The following is a 26,773-nucleotide window of genomic DNA, read 5'->3' on the forward strand; positions in this document are numbered from 1 at the left end:
TAGAAAGCCAATTTAACACTGTGTCAAATCCCGACTGAGCCAATTTAAAAGTATCTTCCCAAGTATCACCCCAGAAGATGACCGCAGTATCGTCTGCAAAGAGGGTCATTGCTCCATTTTGTATATCGAGGTGACCAAGTTCGTTAATGTAGATCAAAAACAAGGTGGGAGAAAGAACACTACCTTGAGGAGTTCCATATTCCAGGACTAGCTCATCACTAAGATGGGAACCGAGTTGAACACATTGAGTCCGATTGCTCAGGAAATCTCTGAATAGATCTAATTGAAGGCCTCTAATGCCTATATTTTCCAGTTTCTGAATAAGAATGGGTATGGAGACCGTATCGAACGCCCTAGCGAGGTCTAAGAAGAGACCTAGACACTTTTTGCCTTCGTCTAGATGTTTCACGATGGTATCAGTCAGATTTGAGACAGCGTCAGATGTAGATCGGGCTGGTCTGAAGCCAAACTGTTTATCTGATAATATCTCCTGCTTATCTAAAAACTTACGGAGACGATTGTTAATAAGTCGTTCTAATACTTTGGAAAGTGCCGGCAAAACAGAAATTGGTCTATAGTTACAGAAGAGGTCATTTTCTCCACCCTTATGAATAGGGTGGACTATAGCCTTTTTGAAAACCAGTGGAAAGACCCCTTTTGAGAGACATAAATTAAATAAATATGTTAAAGGTCGGATTAATATTTTGGAGTATTGTTTAAGAAATCCACTCGATATACCATCCCAGCCTACCGCGCAATCATCTCGTAACGACAGTATTAGTCGTTCAATCTCTGATTCGTCCGCACTCTCCAGTACAAATGAATTGATTGGTGAGTGTAGGTTATTATTTAATGACAATGGTAAGAGGGTTTGATTATGCGGAATACTATCTGCAAGGCGACGGCCTACACCAACGAAATAATTATTCATTTTATTCAGTGTTTTGTGTGGCGATTCTGATAAGGAGAGTAAATTTTGTGCACAATTTTTAGATTTTTGTAGATGTGTTATTTTTTTGACAGCGGTCCAAATTTTCTTATTATCAGTTCCAGCTTTTTCAATTTCACCTTTTTCATATTCTTTTTTTATTTTTTTCAATAAAGAATTACAGAAATTACGGTACCTACGATAAGTTGTATCATAAACGACGTTATTAGGAAATTTTTTAACTTTTTTGAATAGTTTATCCCTGTTTCTAATGCAACGTAAGAGCCCTGGTGTAATCCAGGGTTTTGTTACGCGTTTACGTTTTGGTATATATTTGATAATAGTATTTGACTGTATTACATTTCTCAGAGAGTTTACAAAAAATATGGCAGCTTCATTTGGTTCATCAGTCTCAAAAATTGGTTGAAAATCAATAGTAAATATATCTTCCCTAAGCTTAGCGTCATTAATTTTGTTATAATAACTTGGAGCTAATTTGTTTTTAATGTTTGATGAGAGACAAAACATAATGGGGTTGTGGTCTGTTAGTGACGAATTAATTACCATTGTAGTAGAAGATAAACTGGATCTAATCATTACATGATCAAGACAGTTGTCATATCTGGTTGGGTAAATATGAGCCGGTAGGAGACCGTGGAATGCAAGTGTCGTTAGATAGTCTGAAGAACGCGAGTCTGTGTTATTGTTTTTTATATCGATATTAATATCACCAGTTACAATGACATTCTTATACATAGCTAACGAGGACAAAATACTGTTAAGGCTATTTATGAAATTATTTGTATCCCGAAAGGACGGAGATCGATATATTGCAACAATAGCTGTGTCTTTATTAATTTTTAAAATCAAACAACTTCCCTCCAGATCATTTTGTTCATCCACAGAAACATATATATTATTTTTAATATACACAACAACTCCATCATTTTGGTTATGTATCTTCTTTGTAAAAAAATGTCTATAACCATCTAAGTTAGGAATAGTGGGTTGACAAGACAGCCAGCATTCGGTAAAAATCATAATATCACTTTCTATTTTTAGACGAGACAAAAAGGTCTCCATTCCTGTCCAATTACAAGATATACTCCTAATATTTTGTATTAAAAGCTTAAGGTACTTACTAGGGTTTGGCAGCAGGGTAATACAGTCTTCTGGATCACATTGTATCGCGTTAGATACTTTTATTTTGTCGATGTCAGATGTAATATTTTTATCAAACGAGGTGAATTTTAATTATTAATAGGTGGTCACTACGTATGAACCGTTTTAAGGTAATAATAAATTCATTTATAATCCCACAAAATAAGAAAACACAAAATTGCACATTTGTATAAAAATAATAAACCAAAATAAGATAATGTCTCGAATTGAGTTTTGATGTTTTTGTTATGTGGGTAAAAACATAATAGAATATATGGGGTACTATGAAAACAAACCAATCTAACAAATCTGAGGGAGATGGATAGAAGCTTGTTTGGAGTGAGTGAGAGCAAGATGTACGACACGGAAATATCACCACTGCGGGCTTATTATTTGGTTTACGTGAGTGTGTGTGGTTCAAGTTAAAAGCGAATGAAAAAATATTCCTTCTTACAAATAAAATCTGTACAGACAAATTTATAGTGATAAAAACAAAAAGTATTCCTGAAATGTAAATGCTTTGATAAATTAGATTTAGGTATGTAATAGATAGTCACTTATCACCACTTTTGAGTAATGTCACTTGAGACTCACTAGTGACATGTAATAACGGTGCCCCATCATTTTGTCGTAAGAAAACTTTACCATTCATGGTCCAACAGTATTTAAATAATTTACTTCTCATTAATTCTCTGGCTAAAAAGTATAGGCGTCTGGCCGTTGGTGTCAGATGTTCTACTACATAAATTGGACTGGGTGATCCAGAAATACCAAGATGGGTAGTATTTAGTTTTTCCGCTTGATTTTGAATGTTAAAGGTCTTAACTGCCTTAATGACCTTATTCTTTAATAATGGTGTGTTGAATTTTACTATAATAGGTTTTTTAATGTGTGGTTTACCTGGTAATCTTCTTATATCGTTTATATCACTCAATAACACATCTGCGCCCACTGCTTTGGTGACATTTTCAACAATTTTAAATAGGTCAGATTGATTTTCAGTGACACATACAGGAACGTTCCTTATTTCTAACGTACTTACACAGGACAGCCTTTGGAACTCTTCAATTTTGTTTTGTAAGTCTTTAATCTGTTGTTGGTGTTCATTATTACTTTCTTCTAAGTTAAGTATTTTAAGGTTCATATCGTCATATTGAGTAGATAGGAATTCTAAGGATTTCTCTATTTCAAAGTTGGTTTTTTGGACATCGGTTAACGTGTTTTTTACATCCGTTATATCAGTCTGCAATTTTGATAGTTTATAGTCGTTATCCGATTTCCATTCTATAAGCATTGTCCTTATCTCATCTTTGAATTTTTTAAATTCGTCCATAATATCCTCATCATCTCTACGTCTCTTTAGCCGATTGATTAAATTATTGCTTTTTTCTTCAGACTCTTTATTAACGAAGACATTAGAATCTGATCCATAGTGGTTTTTGGTGCTCACCGGAGTACGATTCATATTTATGGAGCTACCCGCTTACGCTTATGGCTTGGTTACCGCTGATACCAATGTCTTGAATTACGAGATTGCAGAAGTGCAGCGTATTTATATATTTAACTCGCTCACGTCTAATTGTCGGTCCTTGTCTTCCACGTTTATAACACTAATTTATATAACTAAATAACTATATTATAACTTAGTTCAATACAAAATCAAATATAATTTTATCAATTTTAATATCTGCACAGAGACGTCTATTCACTAATAGATCCGCGGGGGAAGTGATAATACAAGGAAGTGTATATACTTATTATTGCAATAGTATAAATTATCATAATTCTATTAAATCATTCATTAATTATAATATTACAAAGAATTTTATAAATTACTTTGAAGTACATATTATGGCTAAATCATTTATGTCCAAATCAGAAGTAAGGATTTTTCAGTATTTTTCAAAATATTTCTCAATCATTTATTAAACAAAATAAATTAATGATTAAGAAATATCAAGTAATTACTAACTCCAAAACGGAATTCTTAAAACCAAACATGTCCAAAATCCAATGAAATCTCCATTTTGGTGAACCATTAGAAGAACTAATTGGATCGTTTTCGTCACTGAAGTCAATAACACGTTTGAGTTGCACTATGTATGATTTGTGATATAGCTAACAATTCTAACTACATTACCAATCCCGGCTTCGTTCGGGAATAAATTAGGACGTACTGTACAAACAGACCTACCGTAAAATTTATATAAATGACAACAGGGCCGTAGCTAGTCACAAGTTTAAGGTAGGGCAAAAGAACTGTTTAGTAAAGTAGAAGCTGTAATTAAGTGACTGCGAAAAAGCGAAACTGTTTAATTTTCTTGGGGCCTTTCATTTTAAGGTAGGGCACTGCCTTTCAATGCTTTTAGCTACGGCCATGAATGCATACAGTGCGCTTGGATATTTTTCAATCGATTCATAATTATTGAAATATGATTTTTATATACTTATTAATAATACTTTCATATCAAAATCCATTACGTAATTTAGAGGAATTAATCGGATAAATGGGCATACACAGGCAGCTCTTTCGTTTCATATTAAAGGTTTTTTTTGATAGGTAAAAATGGTATGGTAACCCCGCCTGCGCTAACGGGATACGCTGGCGGAGCACCAGTGAAGGGTGATAGATGAGAATGAAAACAGGCCAGTTAGCCCTACATGATGAATTCATCAGGAATTAACCATGATAGTTTCCAGGGGGAACCGCGAGGAGGTCGACCTGGTTGGGTATATTGCTAGCAATGGGATTCTCAGTCTCCATTACTAACAATCCTTTTCCCCCACAAATTTGCGGTTAGGTTAGATTAAGTTAGATACTTTTAACTGTTGTTTTAGTCTAAAAGTATTGTTGACTACAGCATACGGTCAAAAGTACCTTTGACTGATTTTGCTAGTCAATAGTACTTTTGACTGGTTAAGAGTTTTGACTGCAACATATACATGTATAAATCTAAACAGTAATGGATTTAGTAACACATCTAATATATAAAATTCTCGTGTCACGGTGTTTGTTACCAAACCCCTCCGAAACGGCTTTACCGATTTTCATCAAAATTTTGTGTGCATATTCGGTAGGTCTGAGAATCGGCCAACATCTATTTTTTATACCCCTCAACGATATGGGTGACCCACCCCTAAACAATTTTTTTTTTATTTTTTTGACAAAATTTTTTATTTTTATTTAAATATGTTTTATCATTGAAAAATACATACAACTTAAAATTTTCACCCTTTTACGATCAACCCCTGTTTTTTAATTGCGATTTTTATATTCCGCAATAGGGCTGCAAGATAGCGACCGAACATAATAATTGTAGTACGAGAAATTTTCATGTATAGTTCTCGAAATAATGTATATGGTAAAACAACGTTTACCGAGTCAGCTAGTTTTTGTATATATTTTTGTTTTCTTGCGTTGTAAACTGTTGCTTTAACATACAAACATACATAGTGTGAGTATTGCATTGTAATTGCTCAGATAACAAGAATGTGATGAATAGTTTATATTATAGTAACTCTTATCATGATATACTAATTGCATAATTTTAGTGAAAACGGATGTGATTAGATTTGTAAATAATATTGATAAAAATGAAAATAAAAAAAAAATTGCAAATCAATTGTCTATGGTTTTATTTATCCAACACTTTTTTGATTGTATATTAAGACATGTATTGTATACGAGCTGTTGCCCGCGACTGCGTCCGCGTTTCCGTCGTTTTTTCGTAAAATAACTAGCCTATGTCCTTCCTCACGGTTCAGTGGTTTTGATGTAACAGACATATTTCCCTTCACTGCTTTTTTCATTATAAAAAGTGGCCATTAAAGCTGCACACGCGACGGAAGCTTAAAAATGGAGTTATCCCGTTTCCCCAACACTGTTTTCACTGCTCTGCTCCTATTGATCGTAGCGTGATGAAAAGTCTACTATAACCTGCCCAGGAGTATGAAGAATAATTGTACCAAGTTTCGTTAAAATCCGTCGAGTAGTTTTTGTTCCTATAACGAACATACAGACAGGTAGACAGACAAAAATTTTACTGATTGCATTTTTGGCATCAGTATCGATCACTAATCACCCGCTGATAGTTATTTTGGAAATATATTTCATGTACAGAATTGACGTCTCTACAGATTTATTATAAGTATAAGTAATTAAATTCATTATTTATTTATTTAACTCTTTATTGCACCATAAATAAAAATCTACAATGACAAGTGAATAATTCAAGCGAAATACAGTAACATAAATACAGTTATCTTGTGATCCATAAAAAAGTCGATTTCAATTGTGACAAAACCAGTTATTTCGATTTAAAAACTAAACTACTGATCCGATTTTTATAGAATTTCTATGGAACTATTCTGTAACTATATCCTTTTGAATAAAAAAAAAAGAATTTTCCCATCGGTTTATAACTGACAGAGTTATGAAGTTTTTTTATACCACTGAGATGGCAAACAAGCATACGGCCCACCTGATGGTAAGCGGTTACCGTAGCCTATGAACGCCTGCAATACCAGAGGTATTACGCGCGCGTTGCCGACCCTGAAGAAACCTCTTTACCCCCCTTTTGAAGAACCCCATGCTGTAGTCTCTTGGGAAAACCTCGGCAGGGAGCTCATTCCATAACCTGAGTGTTCGTGGAATGGTGAGCCTATGAACGCCTGCAATACCAGAGGTATTACGAGCGCGTTTTCAACCCTGAAGAAACTTCTACCACCCTTTTGAAGAACTCCATGCTGTAGTCTCTTGGGAAAATCTCGGCAGGGAGCTCATTCCATAACCTGAGTATTCGTGGGATGGTAAGCCTATGAACGCCTGCAATACCAGAGGTATTACGTGCGCGTTGCTGACCCTGAAGAAACCTCTTTACCTCCCTTTTGAAGAACCACACACTCTTGGGAAAACCTCGTAAGTGTCAAACATAAAACAAATACAGCCGAATTGCGAACTTCCTTATTTCGAAGTCGGTTAAAAATAAGTGATACCTGTCAGTAAACAATCATAACAAGTCAATTTATGAGTTAAACGAAGTACAACTAGTAATCATGATATTGTTTGAAACCCCGGCGTCCCCTGAGCGCTAGCGGTCAAGTTAATTAGTATAATCTACTGACAACTTGCAATTTTCACGTCGTTCACCGTTGCCTTGCATGTAATTTGCATGTACATACCACGCTGATTAGTATTTACATTGAAATCTGTATAAGTCAATTGAGTTAGGCCACATTTCTTTTTAGGGTACCGCGTAGTTGAAAAGGAAAAGGAAACTCTTATACGATCATTTTGTTGCCCGCCCGTCTATCAAAAACCTTAAAAAAATTAACAAAAATCTCGTGGTACTTCCACGGGATTATTTTTTAAACTGAAATTAATATAAAATCCCGTCTGCCTGTCAAAGCTCTTTTAAAAAATCTCGTGGTACTTCTCCAGATTTTTTTTCGAACTGAAATTAATATAAAATCCCGTCCGTCTGTCAAAACCCTTTTTCTCAAAAAGGCGTGAAGGTATTAAGCTGAAATTAATACAAAATACTTAAATCTGCAATCCCTTAAAGACATGAATAGATCAATCAATCAACCAATAGATAAATGGACGCAATCAAAAGATATGGTAATTTATAGCTCATATTTTGACATTTGAAAAGGAATCAAAACCTATAGAATCATGAAATTTGACAAGCAGCAATATCGTACAGCATAAGTAAAGGGAAAAATCCAAAAACAGTAAATTTGTAGTTACATCATAAAAAAAAAAATATTTTTTGCAAAATAATTTGTACTGAGTTGCCATTTCTGAGTCCTCGTGATTCCCATCCCGTCCCATTCGTGTTTCTACCGTGAAGCAGTTGTGTTTGCATGGCTGTATTTCGATTTGAATGGTGGGATATGGCGTGAATTTACTGGGTACAGAGGAATAACACCTGAGTTCTCAGGAATGGCAACGCATGGGGGGTATCATGGGCGAAACAGTATACTCTGTTATGTCCATTGTACTGTTCATGTCTATAACCGACGGTGCCGTCAGCTTACTTGCCATCCTAAGTTGCATAAAAAAAAAACTGAAACCTCGGTGCGCGAGTCCGACTCGTGCTTGACTGGTTTTTAATGAATAAAAATGAAACGGTAACCTCTTTTGCATCGTCGGTTTATACTGATGAAATACCGGTGAGAAATGATAGGTGAGGAAAAAGGCAAGTGCATTGGTCCACAGTGTTTATTCTCATGTTAGTTCCTTGCAAATGTTTTTAAGCAACTTAGAATGGCAACCAATTGGTTGGACCGATTTAAATGAAATTTTTCATGGAGCTACCTTACATCCCCGGTCAACATTTTAGATACCTTTAATAACATTAATAATAATAATTTTACCAGAGGGAGACTTTGTACAAAAGTCGATTGCATGGGTACCTCTGCCCCATTCGTGTTTCAACCGTGAAGCAGTTGTGTTTGCATAGCTGTGTTTCGGTTTGAAGGGTGGGATATGGCGTAAATTTACAGGGTACAGAGGAATAACATCTGAGTCCTCAGGAATGGCAACGCAGGGGGTATCATGAGCGAAACAGTATACTCTGTTATGTTCATGGTACTGCTCATGTCTATAGGCGACGGTTACCACTTTCCATCAGGTGGGCCGTCAGCTTGTTTGCCATTCTAAGTTGTATAAAAAAAAAACAGAAAATTAAAGAGTTCCCGTGGGATAATTAAAAAACTATAGTAACATATACAGCTTAATACATAACCTACTTAAGTAAAGTAATTTTGGTCTAAGGCAAAGAGTGAGAACGACACGTCATTTGTCAATTTTGATCCAATATTCCCAGACACAATAAATAGGTAGGAACATACAACAGAGACAATGACACGGGCATCAGCTAGTTAAAAATAAGATATGCTAACAGAAGGCCAGGCAGATGGCAGATATGACGTTATTTTTAAAAATAATTAGTTACAAACAATAACGTAAATTATCTCATTCCATAATGGTACTGAAGTAATCATCTTCGCCTTGAATTAAGTAAAACATTTATTAAGATAAAAATACTAATAATTAGAATCACACAGTTGCATTTAATTAACTAGCGAACCGCCCCCGCTTCGCACGAGCATGGTTGCATACAATAGTGGACATACAATAGTTGACTCCATGGAGTCAATATGTAACCTTATTTATAAGTTCAATTAAGGTCTTATTTTTCCATGTAAATTATTGAAAATACGATTGTCACAAAATATCACATATTTGGTAATAAATATGATATTTTATTACCGAATATGTAATCCCAGTGTGTGCATCATCATGTGCATATCATCCATGTGTGTGCCCAGCTTAGAATAGGCCACCCCTTACCTTCCCGTGGATATCGTAAGTGGCGACTAAGGGATGACGAGGGACGAATGGAGGGCGAAAGATGGGCACCAGCGTCCCTCTTAAAACATCTGTAAAACCTAACTGCAGTTGCAAATCCGCCTACTAAACTAAATCTTTTCACCAGAGGGAGACTTTGTACAAAAGTCGATTGCTTGGCTACCTTTGTCCCATTCGTGTTTCAACCGTGAAGCAGTTGTGTTTGCATAGCTGCGTTTCGGTTTCAAGGCTGGAGTATGGCGTAAATTTATTGGGTACAGAGGAATAACACCTGAGTCCTCAGGAATGGCAACGCATGGGGGGTATCATGGGCGAAACAGTATACTCTGTTATGTCTATGGTACTGCTCATGTCTATAGGCGACGGTTACTACTTTCCATCAGGTGGGCCATCAGCTTGTTTGCCATTCTAAGTTGTATAAAAAAAAATACTAAGCGTAGCAACTACAGGCAAAACTCGCCAAGGGGGAGGCTTATGTTCAGCAGTGGGCACTTAAAGGCTGGTATGATGATGATGACAATATTATAACATATTAACATATAAATAACATTGTGATTTAAAGAAAATATTGTAAAGGTGATCACTGAATCTTGTTTACAACAGAATTAATAATAATTAAATAATGTAAACAACATAAAAACCTGTATTTATTTTAAATCTATCTTTTTTAACGCGCCGTTTTTTAACTTTAATTCTTTCTACCCAAAGGTTGTCTGGAAGAGATTGCTTAGCAATAAGACCGCCTTTTGTACTACATTATACGTATTGAAAATTGTTTTAACAAATCATGTTATGTTGGTGCAATAAAGTGTTAAATAAATAAATATTTATTATAAACTAGTTTAAATATAATATTTAAGACATGTGAGTGTTATATTAGCAATTAATGACGTTAGTTTCACTATGAAAGTATTGTTAATAAGTATTGATTTGATTATTGTTCAATAGTATATAAGAGCGGGTATTCGATGTATTAAGAACGGTCTTATAACAGTCTTGTGTGATCCGTCGAACAGTAAGGTAGTGTGTATTTCTTATACTATAAACTAATTACTGTTATTATTCTCAATTAATTGATTAATAAATATTCATAATTACTTATTACTTATTGTGTATATCCTATATCGTATTGTATGACATTAATAATAGTAATAACCTGGACCGTTCTTGCAAACAAACCCGATATCGTGGTGATGTATCGGGCACTTTCGAGGGTGTTTTTGGTAGATGTCACCATACCGCATGACGAGAACCTCGTGAAAGCCGAAACTGAGAAAAAGAGAAAATATCTCGACCTGGCTCACGAGGTGACCGAAATGTGGGGGGTGACGTCCACCGAAATCATTCCAATTGTTATGTCGGTGAACGGTCTTATCCCAACCAGTCTGGAACAACATCTCCAACGGTTGGGATTCCGAGGCGGCTCACTCCCGGGAAAGATGCAGAAAGCGGTTCTCTTAGATTCTGCCCGCATTGTACGCCGGCTTCTCTCCCTGGGGCCCTTAACTCCGGCCGACTGTGCTTCTGCCGGGGGTTAGTTTGCCATCTCCTCTCCTTAAGAGGGGAGATGTGAATTTACTAGAAATTTAAATAATAATAAAATTTATTTGCATTAAATAGGGTAGGTCTTATATTACATAGAGTTTCGTGCCTATTTAGCCATTACAGAATAGGTATGCAAATGTCCCATTTTGATAGGAACTGATTAATTTATGCATCGACAACTATATTAGATATTTATCTATTCTTTTTTGAAAGAGTAACTAACTATACATAACTATAGAATATCTAATGTTATCTCTCTAGTTACATCTAAACAACTATACAGTGAAATCTGGTTAAGTGAGACATTAAGGGACCTGTGGGTTGTAAGAAACAAAATTATTCAATTACGTTTTTTTTACAAATAGTACAAAAATTTTAACTAAATCTTTGTACTATTTGTATAAAAAATTTTCATCGTGCCTCCCACCAAATTGTTTATAGTTACTCCTCTCCATCCAAAGGTTGCCTGGAAGAGATCGCTCTTAGCGATAAGTTCGCCCAATGTTTTCTCATTGCGATTATTTCTTGTAATTATTTATATCTATAATAAGTTTACTATTGTAATCTTATGGAGGAAACAATAGAGAGTATCTATCTATCTATCTAAATCAATTATAAAAATCGGTCATTCTAATTTGTCTTTTGGAAGTATCAGCCATTAGATGTTTTATTTAGTGTATTTTTTATGATAATTTCAACAAAACTCGGTTTACTTTACAGACAATAATAATAACAATATGTCCACTATTAAACATAGGCCTCTCCCATAGACTGTCATAAGGAACGCTCCTGAGCCACCTGTATCCACTGCCTCCCTGCAATGCATTTGAGGTCGTCACTCCATCCAGTGGAGAGTCGTCCTACACTGCGTTTCCCGTTCGGGGTCGCCACTCAAGAACCTTTTCTTACCCACCAAAACACATTAATAAATATATAAAATATTACCATATATTTATATATATATAATATAGCTACATCATATATAACTACATTAAGATAAATTAGTCAAATTCAAGCAAAGCTTACGCACCAATGTTTTTTACAACGCAGGGGGCAAACGAGCATGCGGCTCCCTGACGGTAAGTGACTACCGCCGCCCATGACCATCCGCAACACTAGAGGCATTGCAGGTGTACTGCCGGCCTTTTAAAAACGAACATGCTTTTTTCTTGAACGTTTCGATATGGTTATCAGTTCGGAAATACTGCGTACGTTCATTGTACACTACTGAACATAGACTTCCCTCTATTCGGTGAGTTTTGACAGTAGTTGCCACGCTTAGCAAGTGGCTTAGCAACCTCAATTAGGCCTTGAAGATGTTTTAAAAGGGACGCTGCTGCCCATCCCTCCACCATTAAGTTTCTCTTACTGTCGTAATCGTGGGGACACCCACGGGGAAAGAAGGGGTAGCCTATTCTATGCCGGGGCCACATGGCAAAAGTATGAACAGTTAGACCTAATCCACTAGTGTATTGTATTGAAATACTTCGCTGTATTTTAATTTGGTGATCCTATAAATAAATAAATACTAACTATACCCCGTGGCTTTCACCTGTAGTTATACCATAATGTTTAATAGACTATAATCCTCCTCGAACCCCAAGAATTGTCCTATCAAATGCAATAAGATTTTTTTTTTAATCCGATAGGTAGTTCCAGCGATTGACGCATTCAACGAACAAACAAACTCTTCCGTTATATATATATATTAGTATGGATAATCTGGTAGAATATTTTTATCCTTGAATTCTGACGCACGAATCTCCTTTCAATGCTCTCTCTAAGCACGCTAGGCAATTTGCAGCTTCCCCATACGACCATCAGTACATAACTATGTGTCGATACTATAGCACATTTGCTAACACTGTACTTTTTTATATATATAAAATATTTATATACATCTAGGCAGGCCACTGTGCGTTATAGTCGACTAATGTATCACACTGCAGCAGGCTGGATCGAAAGAACACATTCAAAGTAAGTGTTTTTATACAATAACATATAATTTAATGATATGAAGAATACTATATTAAAATAGAATAGATATCATACCTTTACCATTATTACCATTTTGTGTTACTATAGCACACGCAAGAAAGAAAGAAAATTCTTGTTTTAAAATATTTTGCTTTTTTTTGTTTTTATTCTTTTATCTTTTTTTACTGTGTATGCCTGTATTATGTGTATATTTGTATTGTTATTTGTGTGCTGTAAGCAAAAAAGCAAAAATTCAGCCAATCATAGTTACGCCACGAGAAATAAAGACAAATTAGAATTGCCAAGAACACGACTCACAAAAACTATGAAATAAAAAATACATCTAAAAATAAAACGTATAATAAATTACCCAATACAGTAACGCAAATGCCGAGAAATAAATTTAAAATTAAAATAAAGACATAAATAAATAAAATTATATCATTATTATTTATTTATGTTTAACTGTAAGAAGTGTGACAGTTACATGAAAAAAATACAACTATATATGTAATAATATACAATAGTCTGTAAAACTTGTGGGAGACTGGACCCTAAACTAGATCAGAGATCTGTATCTCAGGAATCCAGGCCCTTTGCATGAGTACTGATAAGCAAGCTGAAGTGGCAATGGACTGGTCACATAGCTCGAAGAACCGATAATCGATAAGGAAGAAAGGTTCTTGAGTGGCAACCGCGTACGGGCAAACGCAGTGTAAGACGACCCCCCACTAGATAGAGTGGCGACCTGAAATGCATTGCAAGAAGTCAGTGGATGCAGGTGTCTCAGGACCATTCTTTATGGCGGTCTATGGGGGAGGCTTATGTCCAGCAGTGGACGGATAATGGCTGAAATGATGATGAGTATTGTGACTATTCCGATGTACCTACACATGATCACAAGAGAAAAAAATCAGAGAAACCTGACTCGTAATAAAATCTTAATTAGTCCGCCTTAACGGTAAAGATATAGACAGCAGTGAACCTCTTAAAAAATCAATCACTAAAAGCTTAATTGCCAACCCGCTTGCCAAGCGTGGCAACTACTGACAAAACTATAAAATAATATTCAAAAATAATGTTCAGTAGTGGACAATTAAAGGCTGGAATTAATTATTCTCGCTTCTTTTAATTTAATTCTACTTATAATTAGTAGAATTAAATTAAAAGTAAATTAGTAACTAATTCATTTTACAATTAATTAGTTTTATTCGATCATACTGTTCTGATTACAAACGTAGAGTATTTTATTTCGTTCAGTAACTTGATAAGATTAATTCCACATAAAAAAAAACCACACAAACTTCAATTATGGCCAAATCAGTTATTTATTTTAATTTAAAACTGCACTACTGAATCGGTTTGATAACATTTCTATGGATGAAAGTATATCCTTTCTAAAAAAAAAATATTTTTCAAATCAGATAACTGGCAGAGTTACAAAATAAAAAATACTGTCAAATTGAAAACCTCGTCCTTTTTTGAAGTTGATTGAAAATAGAATAATTGCATTGCAGTTGCAAAGTATACGCCTATGGTATGTAAGGTCGACTCAAAAATGCGCCATTAAATTACATGCAATCGGTAATGACTTCATAATATATAATTGCTGTACCTGTACCATACACTTCTTTGTACATTATGCATGTAAGCATACAAAGGTTGCTAGATCATACTAGATTGCTAGAACTAACAAAATTTTTCATCGTGCCTCCCACACAATTTGTTTATAATTACTCCTCTCCATCCAAAAGTTGCCTGGAAGAGATCGCTCTTAGCGATAAGGTCGCCCGTTGTTTTCTCATTGTGATTATTTCTTGTAATTGTTTATATTTATACGTTATAACATATCTTACGTGCATACCAAATTTCATAATGATTGATTAAACTCTTAAGGGGTTAAGAGGTAACAAACAAACCCACTTTCACATTTATAATTACACCAATCACCTAGTCCTCCAGCTAGTATAACTTGTTCTCGCGGGCTTAGTGCCGTCTGCACTCACCCCTGCATACGCGTTCGGTGAAGCTGTAAAAGCCATCTACGGCCAACAGCAAACACGAGCAGAAAAAAAAAACACCCAGACCTAAGTTTATTCAGAAAAATTACTTTTCTAAATTGGAGCGACCTGGAATCGAACCCGTGACCTCATTTAAGCAATACAACATCCCCGCCACTGTGGAGGGAGAAAAAGGGATCGTAATCTGTAATAGATTGTTTGTAAGAGATTACATTTGGCTATAAAGCCGCCTTTTGTATATGAAAAAATTGTATAAATACTCCTTGTATACATCTCTTCTGTGCACAATAAAGTGTTTATTTTTTTTCCCAAAAATTAAAATCTCTCCTCTTAAGGCGATGACAAACTAACCCCCGACAGAAGCACAGTCGGCCGGGGTTCAGAACCCGAGGAAGAGAAACCTGCGTACAATTATTAGTAATAGAGTCTAACAACCCAATTCCTAATAATATACCCTATCAGGTCGACCTCCACGCGGCTCCCCCTAGAAACAATAGTGAAATTAGCTACCATGAACTAACTGACCTGCTTTCATTCTCTCTTATCATCTGTCTATAGTGCCCCGCCAGCGTATACCGATAACGCAGGCGCGGTTGTGGATGGAATGGTCCATTTTCATTAAATTTAAACGTTGGAATGGTCATATTTTAGTAAATTATTTTTTGTAATTCAACGCAGGCCCGGAACAATAACTAGTGAAATTCTCCCCGGACGAAAATCTCAATACACGCCCTAAAACTCACAATTATCACTTACTAGAACATGACGCGGGCAAAACCAAAGTCATTCATACATAATTGGTCATCACACGACCGCTGTCATCATTTATATCAGCATACAATTTCATATATTGTTGTAATTCACAACAATGTCCACCATTATAATAAGCGTGTTATCATTTTATAACCGCCATAATAATCCCATAACAACTAATGTACGTGGCGCAATCAATGTATCGACACAAACAAATTTTAATCTTCAATGCATTTTTATGCAAATTGCATGTAACTAGTCAATAACAACTCAATAATAAATGACTATTTTAATATTTAATAACATTTAACATACGCATTAATAAAATTAATTTAAAAATAATTTAAAAATAATAATGAAGCTAGGTGATAGCATACACCTTGTTGAATTGTTAACTGACAGATTTTTATGATTCCTTTTGTAAATACTTTATTTATTTTTATATATATATTTTTTTTGTAGCCAAATAAGATAGCTCTATTAGGACCTATTATTTCTCTCTTTAAGTACTATTTTCCTGTGTTTTCTTTTCAATCTCGGCATAAAATGGGCCACCCCTTCCTTTTTCGTGGGTGTTGTAAGAGGCGACTAAGAGAACTTAATAGTCTAGGGAATGGCAACAGCGTTCTTCTTTAAACATCGCCAAAATCTAACTGCGATTGCCAGGGGGGAAAGGGATTGTTAGTAATGAGGTTTAATAGCCTCATTGCTAGCAATATACCCTATCAGGTCGACCTCCACGCGTTTCCTCCCGGAAACCATAGTGATTAATTATTGTTCAATTGGTCACTATGGGGCAACTGATCTGCCTTCATACTCACCTGTCACCCTTCACTAGTGCTCTGCCAGCGTATACCGATAGCGCAGGCGAGGCTACCATTCCATCTTCACGCATTAAAAAAAAACTGCGATTGCCAATCCGCCTGTCAAGAATGCCTGCCTGCCATAATGGACGATTTGTCAAGCGGACAAATCGTCCATTATGGAGAGACCTTTGTTCAGCAGTGGACAGTTAACCGTTTACATAATAATAATAAATATAGAATAGAATAGAAAACATTTATTGCCAGTAAACACATAATCAATATAGAAAATACATATACAAGAAGTGTCACATACTAGGCAAAAGGAACCGGCTCAGCTGACGCTGTGTCCCAGCGCAATGTGAACAGTAGCACAGTAGTTTTCAGCCAGTCCCTTAAAATATATACCTATAATATGTATATACTATATTACTTTTTCTCAAACATGCTTGGAAATGTGAGCATTATTTTGACAATCTTCTTCGAGATAAATCAAAATTGTTGTACTAGCTAGATACATGCGGGCAGCGGCCGGCAAAAGTTGTATGAAAATCTATATCTGTCGTGTTTTGCGGCCAGATAAATTACTATGTAAACTCATATCTGTCCTGTAATTTAAAAATGGAATGATCTTTTACTTCGAAACATGGCTACCAAGGAGGTAACTAATAAAAGGTTTTATTTAAATTTCGAACTGGCTTACAAATAGAATGCTGTTTATTGAAAAAAAAACACAAAGGAACATTATGGCGCGTGAAAAATTATTATTATTCGTTATTCGTCATTGAACTTAAAAAGTAAAATTGTGTTTTTGATTTTCGCGCATTGTTTGAGAAAAGTACTTTACAAGCCTTGGCCACAACTAGGCATTGATGGACTCACATATGTGTGCCTCGGCAACGCCTCGGCGCACATTTGCACGTTCGTCCATCAATGCCTCAGTTGCTGGCCGCTGCAGTAATGTACCTATTATTTTATTAATCTTATATTTTTTTCCAGATGTTAACATTATACCTCGTGATACTACTGGTGATTGGTATATATTTACTGATATATGTCAAGGGATATCGTACCCGAAAACTGTTCGCCGGCCTGCCAACGTACCCGCGGTTGCCTCTCCTTGGTAATGTCCACTGGTTCCTTGGTGGAGGTCGAAGTAAGTTTATAGAAACATACTTCTATTCTATGATCATCATAGCAACCCATTAACAGAACCTCCACGCTGTTCCAATAGTCCCTCAATGGTTGTTAGTTGTGGTCCCTCAATGGTTTCACTCATTTGGACTAGGGAAATAATAGTAATGATGTTTACATTTTATAGCTTTACAAAAGGGAGACTTTATACAAAAGTCTTTTTTTAAAAAAAAAAAAGCACAGGGGGCAAACGAGCATGGGGCTCACCTGATTGTAAGTGACTACCGCCGCCCGTGACCACCAACAACACCAAATGCGGTGCTTTTTAAAATGAAATATGCTCTCATCTTGAAGGTTATGATGTCGTATCGGTTCGGAAATACTGTTGTTGGAAGTTCATTCCAAACAGTTATTGTACGTTTGCTTTGGTACCTCTGTCCCACTCGTGTTTCTACCGTGAAGCAATTATGTTTACATGGCTGTGTTTCAGTTTGAAGGGTGGAATATGACAGCGAATTTGCAGGGTACAGAGGAATAACACCTGAGTTTTCAAGAATGGCAACGCATGGGGATATCATGTATACTTTATTATGTCCATGGTTATAAGCAACGATTACCACTGTCGCCTACAAACATTTACGAAGATTTACGAAATCCGCGGACAATCGTAGACTAGACACATTTGTTGCAGTGTGGGCCTTGATGGGTATTTCAGTGGGCGTGAGATCACAGAAAGGGGCAGGGAGTGTCCATATTGTACTTTAGTACTTTTACTTTTTTTTTATACAACAGAATGGCAAATAACTGACGGCCCACCTGATGAAAAGTGGTAACCGTCGCCTATAGACATAAGCAGTGCCATGGACATAACAGAGTATACTGTTTCGCCCATGATACCCCCCATGCGTTGCCATTCCTGAGGACTTAGGTGTTATTCCTCTGTACCCTGTAAATCCACGCCATATCCCACCCTTCAAACCGAAACACAGCCATGCAAACACAACTGCTTTGCGGTTGAAACACGAATGGGACAGAGGTATCCAAGCAATCGATTTTTGTACAAAGTCTCCCTCTTGTAGTAAACTTACTACATAAGCAACTTACATTCCATATACCTGCTTTTGTTAAAAAACTTTTAGATTTACTCACATATAGAAAGGAAATATTATAATGCATTTCTGTTTTGTCTCTATTTCAGAATTTATTTGACTTTCAAACTTTTGATCTGTTTTCAGTAATATTTCAGCGATTAAAAGAAATATCGGAAATTGCCGATCAAAAGAATCTGCCATTCGCACTTTGGATGGGATATTTGCCTCTTTTGAGTGAGTGTCACGTCATCTTCTATTATATCGTGTCGAATATTTATAGTCTTTTTTTTATACAACTTAGAATGGCAAACAAGCTGACGGCCCACCTGATGGAAAGTGGTAACCGTCATCTATAGACATGAGCAATACCATGAATTTACTGGGTACAGAGGAATAACACCTGTGTCGTCAAGAATGGCAACGCATTAGGGTATCATGGGCGAAACAGTACACTTATTCAATATATCATTCTCACGTATCATCCCTCACTGGTGCCACGCCAGCGTATACCGATAGCGCAGGCGGGGTTACCATTCCATTCGATAAAAAAAGCCCACCACTACGCCACTATCGTCGTTCACGAATATTGTCATTCAATAATTGTCACATTTCAGTAATAAGCGATCCCGAGGATGTGAAGACTGTAACAAACACGTTTATTGAGAAACCATATTACTACAACTTCGGGCGGATATGGCTCGGGAACGGACTCATCACTGCACCTGGTGAGTGACTAAAAATGCTTGAAATATTGTTACTATTAATTAAAAGCACCAGCACTACTGTGGTAATGCTAAGACTATCCACTAGAGGGAGGGAGACTTTGTACAAAAGTCGATTGCTTGAGTACCTCTGCCCCGAAACACGAATGTGTTTCAACCTTGAAGCAATTGTGTTTGCATGACTGCGTTTCGGTTTGAAGGGTGGGATATGGCGTGAATTTACTGGGTACGGAGGAATAACACCCGAGTCCTCAGGAATGGCAACGCATGGGGGTTATCTTGGGCGAAACAGTATACTCTGTTGACATGGTACTGCTCATGTCTATAGGCGACGGTTACCACTTTCCATCAGGTGGACCATCAGCTTGTTTGCCATTCTAAGTTGTATAAAAAAAATGGGATTTGATTTGTATAGATACATATCTATGTAGGGTTATTTAAACTTTTAATGTACAATTAAATATAATTGTAAAATTTTAGCTGCAATATGGAAACACAACATCAAGAATATAGGCAGCGCTTTCAACGCAACCGTTGTGGACAGTTACCAGCCAGTGTTCGATGCGCAAGCGCACAATTTGGTACAGCAACTGAAAGGTGAAGTGGGACGCAAGCCCTTCGACATAATGAAGAAATACATTGCCTTTATAACTCTTGAGGCGATATGTCGTAAGTCAGTTATATATACCATCTAAATACCGTCAGCTTGTTTGCCATTCTAAGTAGCATAAAAAATGAAATCAAATACAAAACTATAACCAGAGGGAGACTTTGTACAAAAATCGATTGCTTGGGTACCTCTGTCCCATTCGTGTTTCAACCGTGAAGCAGTTGTGTTTGCATGGCTGTGTTTCGATTTGAAGGGTGGGATATGGCGTGAATTTACTGGGTACGGAGGAATAACATCTGAGTCCTCAGGAATGGCAACGCATGGGGAGGTATCATGGGCTAAACAGTATACTCTGTTATGTCCATGGTACTGCTCATGTCTATAGGCGACGGTTACCACTTTCCATCAGGTGGGTCGTCAGCTTGTTTGCTATTCTAAGTTGTATAAGTATATATATATATATATAAATTTCTTAATCAAAAACTTGATTTAGAAAATATTCCATAATATCTTTGCAGAAACAGCTCTTGGCGTGTCCCAAATATCGGAGAGCATTATCACAACGGAGTACTATAATGCCTTCAACAACTGCATGGAACTGTTACTCAGTCGGGGTCTGAATATACTCCAGCACCCAAATATCGTATATCGCCTCACGCCCTCTTATAAACAGATAACGAAATCCGTCGCAATTCTTCACAATGTCTCAGAGATGGTAAAGTATTTAAGTCGTTCCTTGCTATAGACGTTTCAAATAAGTATCTCTATAAATTTTCATAGAGGGAGACTTTGTACAAAAGTCGATTGCTTGTACATAGGAATAACACCTGAGTCCTCAGGAATGGCAACGCATGGGGGTATTATGGGCGAAACAGTATACTCTGTTATGTCCATGGTACTGCTCATGTCTATAGGCGACGGTTACCACTTTCCATCAGGTGGGCCGTCAGCTTGTTTGCCATTCTAAGTTGTATAAAAAAAATATTTTTGTATTTTTTTTCTTTTTAATTTAACCTACCCTCCAAAAACTAATAATACAAATTGGGAATCTGTAATTGGCTAATATATGGTGTAAACATAATATTTTAAATTATTCTAGATATAAGCTGTTGATTCCAGGTGAAATGTTAAAATAAACAGAAATAAAATAGCTAAATATTTATATATTTAAGCTTATTCATTTATTACCGTGTAATCCCGCCATTAGAATGGGACACTCCTCTGTGTGTCGTAAGAGACAACTAAGGAATTTATTGGTGGAGGAATGGGTAGCAGTAATCACAGTAGACTGTTAAAAGCTGATATGATGGTGATTTATTCTTTATTGTATACTAAAGTCCATTGGCCCCAATACGTCCAATGTGTGTGTTGCAGAACTGTAGACGTTTATATTTAATCCTTATTATTATTTTTTTATTCTTTATTGCACAATTAAACTTTGTACAAATGGCGAGCTTAATGCCAAATGGTATTCTCTACCGGCTAACCATTGGGTAAAAACAGAAAGCGTATGAAGGGCAGATGTGGTGAAAAATATGTGACCATATACTAACATAATATAAATATAATGTACACGAAAGAAATGCACATATAATACATAAACATTACTTTTAATATATATGTAGGGAAGCAGGGAGGCAATTTGATAGTTAAGGGGGGGGCAGGCAAATAAAAAATAGACTTGAAGCTATTTAAACCCTCTTGCTCCGGGCCTCGTATTATTTCAATGCAATACTACGAGTAGATATCGGTGCCAAATTTAACAAAAAAAAATTAAAAAATACTGTAAATATTTATTAGGTATTATTTCGTTTGACATTACTAAAATATCAACTAGGCAATTAGAGTTATCAAGTAAACTTTGTCGGGAAAAAGTATGTATAAAAATTTTAGAAATGTTCAAGTGGGGCATGGCACATAAAAGGTTGGGAAACACTGTTCTAACTTTTATCAAATTTCTTAATAACTCTATCTATATAAGAAATATGTAATTTGTTTTAGGTGATGACAAAAAGAACTATAGAGCGAGAAAAAATGAAGAACAATAATGCTTTAGAGGCAAACAAAAGTGGTAAATCTTATATTTAATAAGTCTATATACCTCATCGGACAAATGGGCAATATAGTTTATTTAGAAATCTTTAATCATAAACTTCTAATGAAAGTTCAGTTTCTATTCTATTTACCTAAATTTATCTAAGCAAGAAAAGATGCATTTAATTCACAGAACAATTTAACCCTTAGCGTTGAAGCAGTTAGAAGCACTGTTTCAATTGGTCGCGGGTTCAATCCCCACACAATACTATATTTATGTACTTCGTAAATTAAGCTTGTATTTACAAAAAAAAAAACTATATTTCCAATTTCTATTAGTTGTTCAAGACCCATAGCGTAAGTTCCACTTAATTTTGTTATTTTTTTATATCGGTATTGATTAAAATAATCCCATCGTATAGTACTCAAGCTAGGATTCACAGAGTTTTTTTTTTAATAGATGATAATGAAGTAATATCCCCGTCCGCGCTATCGGTACACTGGCGGGGCACCAGTGAGGGATAATAGGTGAGGATGAAGCAGGTCAGTTAACCCATCGCGACGAATTTGACAATAATAAATCACAATGGCTTCGTCGACCTTCAGGTCGACCTGGCAGAGTATATTGCTAGCATTGGGAATTAACGTCCCCATTACTAACAATCCTTCTCACCCCCTTAATTTTGGACTAGATGGCCCTCACTAATACATCTAGTGGTATTTATTATTTATCATTTGATATTTTTTTATTAGTAAGTCCAAAGTTCAAGGCATTCCTCGACATACTTCTGGACCTTCGAAGTATAGACCCGACGCTCACCCACCAGCAGATCAAGTCCGAAGTGGACACCATCATCGTGGCCGGTCAGGAGACGGTCGCGACCACATTATTTTATATTTTCCTAATGATCGGATGCAAGCCACAAGTCCAGGAGAAATTATATAACGAGTAAGTGGAAAATACCTCTTTAAATAAAGCCTTTTTTTGATGCAACTTTGAATGGCAATCAAGCTGACGACCCACCTGATGGAAAGTGGTAACCGTCGTCTATAGACATAAGCAGTACTACAGCCATGGACATAACAGAGTATACTGTTTCGCCTATGACACCCCCCCATGCGTTGACATTCCTGAGCATACAGGTGTTGTTCTGTACCCTCTAAATTCACTGCCATATCCCTATGTTTATGTGACATATATATATATATATATATATATATATATATATATATATATATATATTCACATAGACATGATAGAATATAGTGTGATTCTCATGGTACCCTTCGTGCTATTTGTTATTGCTGTTTTTATTCGTTACTAAATATTTTTTTATTTATTTATTTTAAGAATGCATTCAATATTTGGCGATAGCACGAGGCCCGTTGTCAAAGAAGATTTGGACCGAATGATATATTGTGAAGCTGTTATATATGAAACACTAAGGATGTATCCCCCGGTTCCCGGCGTTATGCGCTATGCAGACAGAGATCTCCAACTCAGTACGTAAATGTTTTACACATACCAAATGAGGTCTATTTATAAAAATCAAGCATGCATACTCATGTTTTCTTTTTTTTTATACAACTTAGAATGGCAAACAAACTGACGGCCCACCTGATGGAAAGTGGTAACCGTCGCCTATAGATATGAGCAGTACCATGAACATAACAGAGTATACTGTTTCGCCCATGGTACCCCCCATGCGTTGCCATTCCTAAGGGCTCACAGCATACGCTGCTAGCTCTCACTACACACTCGCTGCTACTCAGCTACACAGCCATGCAAACACAACTGCTTCACGTTTGAAACACGAATTAATTTTCACCGGCAAGCAGCTGTTCTCAGTTCAAAAAGAGTATCAATGAAATTACCGGTTATAATTAAATAAATAATAGTTAATTCAATAGACATAAAAAAGGTTTAAACAGAGTAAAATAACATGTATAGAAGGTGAAGGTGACAGGTAATGTTAATGGTATCCGCTCAGCGTTACGCTGCAGCCGAGACGCTACAGCGCTGATTTTCAGCGGGAGCCATTCGGATAGAACTTAGTTTAAATTAATATAGAAGTATGTTTACTTATATAATATTGAACATATATAATTTCAGCCGTTATCCGTCCACTGCTGGACATAGGCCTCCCCCATAGACTGCCATAAGGAACGGTTCTGAGTCACCTGTATTCCTGCGGTGAATTTGAGGTCATCACTCCATCTAGTGGGCAGCAGCGTCCCTCTTAAACATCTCTTAAGCCAGACTGCAGTTGCCAATCCGCTTGCCAAGCATGGCAACTACTGGCTGTACTCCCCAAGGGGAAGGATTATGTTCAGCAGTGGATGCTTAAAGGCTGATATGATGATGACTCCATCTAGTGGAGGGGCGTACTAAACTACATATATTTGGGTGTACTGTAATTCGGGTAAATATAGTTTTCACAAATAGCAATACACGATAGGTGTATATATCCTATGATGTCCAGGATGCAGTTATGTCTATAGGTAATGGTTACCAAATACACATTTAAATCGGGCTAGGCGTTAACTTGCTTGCATGGGTATATTAGGCCTATCCGGAACCAGGGGACTACAGATATCTTAAACCGCGGGATATCGTTAGGGTAACACATAGGATCCATGAAATGATGGTATAAGGCAGGGGGAAGCACAAAAGATCCGTATGAATCGATGTGCATCGGCTTAGCTGACCCCATATGCGAAAAATAAGATAAGATAAGATATTAGGCCTATGTTCAGCAGTGAACAGATAATAGCTGAGATAATAATAATGATAATAATATTATTATTATTCTGGAACAACAATTATAATAATTCTGGAACAACATCTCAGACGGTCGGGATTCCGAGGCGGCTCACTCCCGGGAAAGATGCAGAAAGCGGTGCTCTTAGATACTGCCCGCGTTGTACGCCGGTTTCTCTCCCTGGGGCCCTGAACCCCGGCCGGCTGTGCTTCTGCCGGGGGTTAGTTTGCCATCTCCTCTCCTTAAGAGGGGAAATGTGAATTTTCTAGAAATGATAACAAAATCGAACTTTCCCAATTTGATATTTGCTTGCGCATGTTACATAACATCTCCGCCAATTATGAACAACTTTTGTTTCTTTTTAACTCTAAACTGTTTTTTAAAATTAAAGTCGTAATTCTTTTTATAGTTAATAGAAAATCTTAATTCTTTTTTTTTATTTATGATTCAGAAAATTGCACAGTGCCCAAAGGAACGTGTTGTTGTATTAACACGTGGGGCGCGGGGCGGTCGAAACGTGTGTGGGGTCCAGATGCAGAAGAATATAGACCAGAGAGATGGCTGGAAGAGAAGGCACCGGGACATCCAGCCGCCTTCCTCGCCTTCAGCTACGGACGAAGAGCATGTATAGGTATATATGTCGCGACTGTAAACTTATTTTTAACTGATTTTAAAAAAAGAAGAGGTATTATGTTCGATTTATGCCTAAAAAGTGTTTTTTTATACAACTTAGAATGGCAAACAAGCTGTTGGCCCATCTGATAGAAAGTGGTAACCGTCGCCTATAGACATGAGCAGTACCATGGACATAACAGAGTATACTCTTTCGCCCATGATCCCCCCCCCCATACGCTGCGTTCTTTTTTTAAAGTTCACTGCTAATTCATATCAGTGGTAGGCATTTTAAAATGTTTTTGTAGCGATGTTTTTTGTCTTCTCAGGATATAAAGTGTATTTTCCAAAGGAAAGTGTATTTTCGTTTATGTATGAATGGGATTACAGTCATAAATTATGTGCTCAGACGTTTCTCCCTTATTGTGACAATATCTGCAAACATGTTTGCATGGCTGTGTTTCGGTTTGAAGGGTGGGATATGGCGTGAATTTACTGGGTACAGAGGAATAACACCTGAGTCCTCAGGAATGGCAACGCATGAGGGGTATCATGGACGAAACAGTACCCTCCCTCTTATAATATACCTCGACCATCCCATCCCTCAACCATTAAGTTCCCTTAATCCCCTCTTACAACACCACGGAAAAGAAGGGGGTAATCTATTCTATACCGGGACCACACCACCTTACTTACTTACGAACTTTTTATACAGGTAAGAAATATGCCATGGCAATAATGAAGACAATCATGGCGCACTGCGTGAGGGAGTTGGTGCTGGTCTCGCAGGCGGACAAGCTCGAGCTCAGAATAGACCTCGCTCTGAGGCCTGCCTCCGGGCATCTCATACAAGTTAAGACAAGGCAGTAACCTGTATAGTGAAACAGTAGAACGTGGCTTCTGGCAACAATATGGTAATATGCATAGTTAGTTAATATCAATCAATAAAATACATAGAGGGCTACGTTCAATCTTTTATTTCACTTTTAAAACTTTTTTTTTAATCTACGTTCAATATGGGATTTTTGTTTTTTAACATGGCAATCCCATAAGATTTAAACAAGTTATCTACTATTATAATTATGACTAAACAATACTACTTACTAATTCACTTAAGCACAAAGCAATTTTGGTAGTAGCAGCATGCATTATGCTCTGAACAATCCCCACAACAAATTTATTAATATTAAATATTTTTAAAAATGTTTCCCTTTCCCTTCGGTTGCTATCACATTCCATCAATAG

At 36.6% G+C, this 26,773-nt stretch overlaps 1 protein-coding gene across 1 annotated transcript; it reads left to right on the plus strand.

The window, feature by feature from the left end:
• The first annotated feature begins 12,826 nt into the window (after positions 1-12,826).
• On the plus strand, positions 12,827-26,492 carry LOC113521030 (cytochrome P450 4c3-like). Its single transcript, XM_052895257.1, has 11 exons — positions 12,827-12,986; positions 17,563-17,719; positions 18,933-19,022; positions 19,403-19,513; positions 19,991-20,179; positions 20,639-20,835; positions 22,122-22,191; positions 22,908-23,103; positions 23,506-23,657; positions 25,368-25,547; positions 26,244-26,492. The coding sequence occupies exons 2-11, from the start codon at positions 17,563-17,565 to the stop codon at positions 26,396-26,398; spliced, it is 1,497 nt and encodes a 498-aa protein (XP_052751217.1). The 5' UTR covers positions 12,827-12,986; the 3' UTR covers positions 26,399-26,492.
• The last annotated feature ends 281 nt before the right edge of the window (positions 26,493-26,773 follow it).

Source organism: Galleria mellonella, unplaced genomic scaffold, assembly GCF_026898425.1.
Source record: "Galleria mellonella isolate WM207_F2 unplaced genomic scaffold, CSIRO_AGI_GalMel_v1 utg266, whole genome shotgun sequence".
In the NCBI taxonomy this organism is placed as follows: domain Eukaryota; kingdom Metazoa; phylum Arthropoda; class Insecta; order Lepidoptera; family Pyralidae; genus Galleria; species Galleria mellonella.

Coding starts and splice junctions, on each gene's coding strand:
- LOC113521030 (XM_052895257.1), top strand. CDS start 17,563: ATGTTAACATTATACCTCGTGATACTACTGGTGATTGGTATATATTTA. Junction 20,180..20,638: donor AACTCTTGAGGCGATATGTC/GTAAGTCAGTTA, acceptor ATATCTTTGCAG/AAACAGCTCTTGGCGTGTCC. Junction 22,192..22,907: donor TTTAGAGGCAAACAAAAGTG/GTAAATCTTATA, acceptor TTTTTTTATTAG/TAAGTCCAAAGTTCAAGGCA.